We start from the raw sequence: 7,228 nt of genomic DNA, 5'->3' as shown, positions 1-7,228 counted from the left end.
TCATTTGAGCTCAAGTACTTTGCTGCCTCCTCTGCAGCTGCCAGACCTGCTCCTGCTGCTGCTCAGGTAACTCATCTCTCTTTTGCACCTCTGTGGGCAGAGGTGGTTGATAAATGCTTCTGCACATGTGCCTTCCTGCACTTTTAAAAATTGTCATTCTCTATTTATTCTTAGGGAGAGCATCTGGGGAGTTCCTTTCTGACCACCGAGAAGATGATGAGCTCAAGTTATTGGAGCGAGACCAGCAGCAGCAGCTGTGGGACCCAGCAGCCCCTAGAGGTGCTGCAGTGCCAGCCCCAGCATTACCACTGCTACCATCAGTCAAGCCAAGCCCAGCAGCCTCCAGAAAAAAATGTAGTGTATGAGCGAGTGAGGACCTACAGCGGGCCCATGAACAGAGTGGTGCAGGCCTTGGACCCCATCAGCCCACGGGAAGTGCTCTCCCCTCTCAAAACTTCCTCTTCCTACCAAAACTTGGTTTGGAGCGACCATTCTCAGGTACCACAAAAGACAGCTATGCCATTAGTAGAGAAGGAAATCTTGAACCTTATTTCTCTCCTTCCTTTGTGTTTATTTGCCTCTATTCTACAGGATGTCCCTTAGCAGATTTTGGTTATATATACATTGGACAATCTCCCAAATTCTATCCGTTGGCCTTTTTTTTTTTTTTTTTTCATTTACTAGTGCCTGTACTTGTTCATTTACCAATTCCAAATGTTTTCAAAATCTAACTTGAGCATTGGTTTTCTGTTGGAGTTGATTGGAAGAACTGAGCTGAATGAGGTAAAATTTGCCTCTATTGCAAAGAAAACTTCATCTTGAATACACTCATTTTTTAGAACAGGTTCCATTTATTTATTTCATATCAGAAGCAAACAATTTTAATTATTTTTAGTTATATATAAAGGAGAATCCATTCTGATATAATTGTAAAAGCATGGAATATATTTTATACTAGTTAGGTTTTTTCTTGTAGCAATTGGAGTGGTGCAAAGATAATGGCATGTAGGAAGTGACAAGTAATTATTTGTATTCAGCTAATAGTTTGCTGCTTCAGGGTAAGTGACAAGTGCAAATGTCTGTTTGAATTATCATAAGAGTTTCATCTTGTGAAAACAGCACATTGATTTTTGTACAGACTAGGTGAATAATTGATGGAATATTGGTAGAACAAGTACAGAAAGAGGAGGTACAGTATTAAAGAATACAAGAGGTAACCCATTGTTATATAAAGCTGCAAAAGACACAACTCTAATATACCATTTAAAATGAAACAAATTTGTTTCTAAGTTTTTTTAATATTTATTTTTTAGTTGTAGATGGACATGATACCTTTATTTTATTTATTTATTTTTATGTGGTGCTGAGGATCTAACCCAGGGTCTCGCATATGCTAGGTAATCAATCTACCACTGAGCCACAACCCCAGCCCCTCTAAGTTTTTTTTTAATCACCAATACCTGTGCTAATAATCTTGCCACTAAATGAAAAGTAATACTGCAAGACTACAGCTGTGTGTTTATTTTTATTCTCTGACTTTATTTACTTTAATTTTACATGTATTTAAACTTTCTTGGAGCGTCTAGCCAATCTGAAATTCTGTTTTCAAGATCAATTTGCACTGTGACAGACTCAAAATGCAACCATTGGGATATTGGCCCATGTTACAGTATTATACTAACTGACAATAGTTTGAGTTATTTATCCAAAACATAATTTAAGTAGGATATGAAGCAATGTATCTAAAGTGCCTAATAAAATTATTTTAAAGATTTTTTTCAAAGATATAGATAATCCCAAACACCAAATGCTTTACTTTTACAACACTTATCTTAATTTCAGGGAAAAAATTTAAAAATCTAGGATTTACTGTCAGTAATTTCCTTGTAGCAAAAAACTCTAACTATATTGAGCTCAAAGGAAAGGAAAATATAAGAGCTAAAAATACCAGCTTATAGAAATGATAATAATAATGCAAATGTACACTCAAATAATCATTATTAAGATGCCAATGAACAACGTGGGTGTCATCTTTGTTCCATAGTGGCCACAAATCAATGAAGATTGAAAACAATATTTACTGTTTTCATATGAATACTAAAATTATCCTATTTGTCATAGTTTAACCCATTTATACTCTTTTCATGTGAAGTTGGTAGTAAAAGAAAAGTAGATGTATACATACTTAAAGGCTGAATTTTGGCAAATTATAAATATTGACCACAAAACAAGTTTTAAGATCATAGTTTATTGTGTGTTCCTTTATTCAACTTTATTGTGTAATAATACCAGGATCATGCTGGACAAACTTTTTACTAGTTTTTTCTTCTTTTACCTTATATTTACCAAAGTGATCTTTCCAGACTATCTCCATCTTGAAATACAGTTCCCCATTGAAAACTATATAAAGAAAATTAGGGATAGATAGTATGGCCACAAAAACCAAGGGAAGACATTGGAATGGAGGGCACTGTGAAGTCTGAAGTTATTTATAACTAAAAAGAAAGAAAAGGTCTGGGTGTGGATATGGGAGGTGAAATTTAAGTTATGTGGTAAACAAAAAGAAAAATAAGCCTTATTTCCTTGGTGAGACAATATGCAGGAAAATTTGACTATAAAATACCAAACTGAGTTGGATGTCAAATCCGCTGTAAGAACCTATGAACATGAAACCCTTATTTTTTATCTTTTCTTGTTTATTGGAGGGATTGCATTGTGATGTTATGTAAAATAGTACATATGTGTGATCTGAAATTACCATCATGCTGATGAAATGGGAAAAATGTGATGGCAGCTTTTTTACACATACCAAGCACAAGTAAGCAATACATATTACTCAAAACCCTTTTATTTATTTGTTGTTATGTTTTAACAAAGTATCTGATTAATATGCCATGTTTCAGATGAGCTGGTAAATAGCAATTATTCTGATGCCAAAGTGTGTTACCCTGGCAGCTAGGGAAATGAATATTACATTCAGTTGCTGGTCATAATGAATTAAAGTTTTACTTTATTTTCAAGCATTTTGGTGTTTGAATGACATTCAAAGAACTCATAGAATTTTAAAATAAATATTGCCAGTAGTAAAATATGCTCCTTTCTGTAACTTAAATCAATGCCATTCTGATTTGCTCCCTGGAAGTTAATTTTAACTCATGTAGTAGGCTTCTTAGATTTGACCAAATGCTTTTTGCAGCACTTTAGTATTTTTTATTTCTGTTTTGTTTTCTTTTAGAATGTGGGTTTCCCCTATTGCAGTCTTGTGCACTAACATGGTGTTATAGATGTCAAATTAAAATTAAAATTTTAAAAAATTAAAATTTCTTGCCTATGATAAATCAGGTATATTTTATGATTTTCTCAGTTATTATCAAATGTAGAAATCAGTTGCTAACAAGTTGTCTGAATTCATAGTAGAATTAAAATTATGTCTATTCATATGAATAAGTATAATCAAACCCAGGTATAATCAAGGTCCTGGATACATTTTAGAATTCAGTGTAGTATTATAAATAATTGAATAGTGTTCTAGAAGCTGCTTAAAATAAAACAAACAAAACCCCTTAGAATTCAACCTTTGAAACTTAACATATTAACCTATCATCCTTAACTCAAACTGAAATACTGCCTTAAATTTTTAAGAGCAGCATTGATGTGAATTACTAATTTGATTTCCAATTCTTTTCCTACCAATTTAAATTTTCATTGAAGTTGCAGATATTTTCTATGAATACAGAGGAACTCTCCTTAGAGAAAGAAAAATAGATCAAAATAAACTAATTTTAAATACTAGTCATTCACTGAACACATGCTTATTAAATGCCTATATATTATAAAAACAGTGATTTTTCTGGACAAATACTATCTGCTTGTCCAAGGAGAGTCCACTTTAAGGATAGATGTACAGAGACTTGTCTGTAGGTAGTTCATATGAATATCTGTATTTAACTGTAAAAGCTTATTTTTACTGTGGCTATTGAATATATTACTCAATAGAATACTGGTATTTTAATCCATGTTTTGTAAAATTTGCTATTCTTTTGAATTTGAAACTTGCAACCAAATCTAACTCTAGAGAGCTACCTAGGGAAAAGATATATTTATTAATGGCCTCTGTTCTCAATAATTATTCAGTAGGGGCTTACCTTTGTTTCAAGTTGCAAATATAATATATTGCCCCCCATATTGTGTTAGAATTTCTAAATACTATCAGAAACTTTTCCTATTCTGTGGGGAAGGGTGTGTTGCTTTGATAAATTGTTGTTCAAGGGTGTGGTCACTATAGTGAATGATTGTTCAGGGAAGTAGGGTGCCTGAAAAAAGAATGAGGTCATTGGATAAAGGGGCTGGTGTTTTCAGTTCTGGTCATCTCTTTAGTGCTTACACTAAACAAAACTGTAGAAATTGAGTGCAACTAATTGCTGGGTCAAAATGCCCATGGCAATTGTCTCTTCTTTAAGGGAGGTCTAATAAATTGCTGGGGCTATTTTCAGTCAACAAATATATTAGGGACAATATATTTTTCTTCACACCAGAAGCTATCCCAGTAGAGGATCTTTTTTTCTTAAACTTCCAATGGAGCATATATACTTATGGTATTTAAAGACAAAAAGCATGAGCTGCAAAGTGACTATCTTCTTTCATTCAGAGAAGAGGGGTGGGAAGGGAGAGAGAAACATCCAGTAACAAGTTCTTAAACTAGAGATTTGTACTGCAGGAAAGGGGAGAAAGTAGTTCTATTGCTAGTACATTCTATTGCTTTATTTACATATCAACAGAATCACAGATTTTATCCTAAATGAAGGAAACATTTGTTTCATCTAAAGCGAGATCATTATAATTTACATGTTCCTCTTTGCACAAAGTTTAGCAATAAACTTAAGCAGGTGTTTAACCATGTTACCGCTATCATTGAAAATTTCTAAAAGCATATCCCATACAATTCAGGGGATTTATTGAAATGGTAGTTTACCTTAGCAAATTCTGTCAGTATAAATGTCAAGTAGTTTTCTAAAGTATTGCCTCTTTTGAAATTGTTCAGTCTAGACATTTCCTAACTATTATTACTCTCAGTGATTCTTATAGTTATTAGAAATGACAGAAACATTATAAGTCTCCATGGTTTCCTTCTTGGTACATTATATTTTATAATGTACATTCTTAGATAGTACAACTAGTGCCTAAGTTTTAAAATTCAAATTCAGCAGCATAAAAAGATTACATGTTTACTTCAACAAGCTTCCAAACATTTATAGAACAAAATATGCCATATATGTGTGTGTGTTGTGTGTGTGTGTGTGTGTGTGTATGTATATTCAAATACTATATTACCTTGAATAAATCACTTTATCTGTAAGGACCTCAGATTTTTCATTGTGAAGCAGGGATCCTTCATGATTGTAGTGAATAGTGAATGAGATAGCATGTAAAGGTGTTTAGTAAAATGTCTGTCATGAAAGTAGCACTCAATAATTTTCCTTCCTTTATTTTATATTTGATTTCTACAAATATTGCCAAAAATGTCCCTTGCTACTCAGGCAAGAAAATAAACTAAATGAACAGACTATAAAATAAGAGTTCCTTTGACATTGGAAAGGTTAGGCAAATCCACATGCTTGAAAGGCTTATAAGGGCTCCACTAGCTAAGAAAGACTAAGGAGAAAAAGCATTAAAGCAATTTTCGCAAACATTTGGTATATGATCAAAAGACAGGAACAGAAGGAAGGGATTTGAAATGTTTACTGGACTAAATATCCTTTAGAAAGATTAATTTGGAAGTTTTCATGCTCTCTTTGAACTTGAACCTCAGCATTTGAGATGGAGACTTTAAATTTCTTGTTTTCTTTTTCTCTGATTAAATCTAAAGTGACACAAATCATTAAAGCTTGCTTTCAGTCTGTCACTTACTTAAGATTGCCTCTACAGTTTCACTTCCAGTGTGGTGCTCCCTAGTCATATGTGGCTATGTACATTCATATTTAAATTAATTAAAATAAAATAAGATTAAACATTCAGTTCCTCAGTCACACTAGCATATTTTAAGTATTCACCAGCTACATGGGTCAAGTGGCTACTATATTGAACAGGGCAGGTACAGAACATTTTTTTTTTTACCATTGTAGAGAGTTGTACTGGTCAATGAGACTATAAATTTAAGCCACTCTTATATAAATATAGAAATACCTCTAAGATCACTTCATTTAAAGAAATTCATGGTAGTACAAATATGTGGTCAAGGTACTTTTCCAGTTTATATAATCAACTATAATGTGCATAAAATGAAGTTACAACCTCTCAAAGGATAAGTTTGGAGTGACTTTTTTTAGTACAAGAATTAAAGTCATTAATTTGTGGGGGCACCAGGGATTGAACAAAGGAGTGCTTCTCCACTGAGCCCCATTCCAAGCCCTTTTATTATTTTTTATTTTGAGACAGAATATTGCTAAGTTGCCGAGGCTGGGCTTGAACTTGCAATTCTCTTGCTTCAGCCTCCCGAGTTACTGCAACTACAAGTTTGCCTAACTAAACTCAAAAACTAAAAAGAACTGAATGAAGGACTGAAATATGTATGCATGTATATATTCTGTTTATATTTTTCTTCACAGAAACCACTATTTTTTTTTCAAAGAGCAGGTGGCTAGGAAGAGAAGATGAAAAATAGCTCCCTTTAATCAGAACACATATTCCTTCTTTTTTTCTGAGACATGTTCTCACTATGTTGTCCAGGCTGGCATCACAGTCCTGGACACAAGCAATATTCCTGTTCTACCTCCTGAGTAGCTGGGACATAAACATGACCAACTATGCCCAGCTTTCTTTATTTCTTTTTGGTATGTGATCTGGATTTTATGTACTCTCTGGAACTGCCTAAAACCTACCTTACCCTACTAAATTAATTTTGAACTTTAAAAAGTAAATTACAACATTATTCCCATTTTATATATGACATAAATGAGGCACAGAGATATTATGTGACTTTCTCTAATTCATACAGCTAATAATGTGGAAGAAATGGGATTTACATCCAGCAGTCCAGTTCTAGGTCTATGCCTATTACCACTACACTATGTTGAATATTTCTGGTCTATGCATTTGGTTCTTGTTTATATTATAAAATCTCTGATATCTGATTCTTTGTTATATTTCATGATCATTTTCTTGAATGTTCTCCCATTATGAACCACCTATAATCCCTCAGAAATAAGCCAAAGGATTATAAGTAAATAGT

General features: G+C 33.3%; 1 protein-coding gene across 1 annotated transcript in view; it reads left to right on the top strand.

Moving 5' to 3' along the window:
• The first annotated feature begins 213 nt into the window (after window positions 1–213).
• The window catches only part of Pof1b (POF1B actin binding protein), a 70,702-nt gene continuing 63,687 nt past the window's right edge, over window positions 214–7,228 (top strand). Inside the window, exon 1 of the mRNA XM_077106459.1 lies at window positions 214–498. Within this exon, the coding sequence (XP_076962574.1) occupies window positions 214–498 (285 nt within the window). The remainder of the gene's footprint in view (window positions 499–7,228) is intronic.

Source organism: Callospermophilus lateralis, chromosome X (assembly GCF_048772815.1).
Source record: "Callospermophilus lateralis isolate mCalLat2 chromosome X, mCalLat2.hap1, whole genome shotgun sequence".
NCBI lineage: Eukaryota > Metazoa > Chordata > Mammalia > Rodentia > Sciuridae > Callospermophilus > Callospermophilus lateralis.
This window is presented reverse-complemented; position numbering and strand designations above follow the sequence as displayed.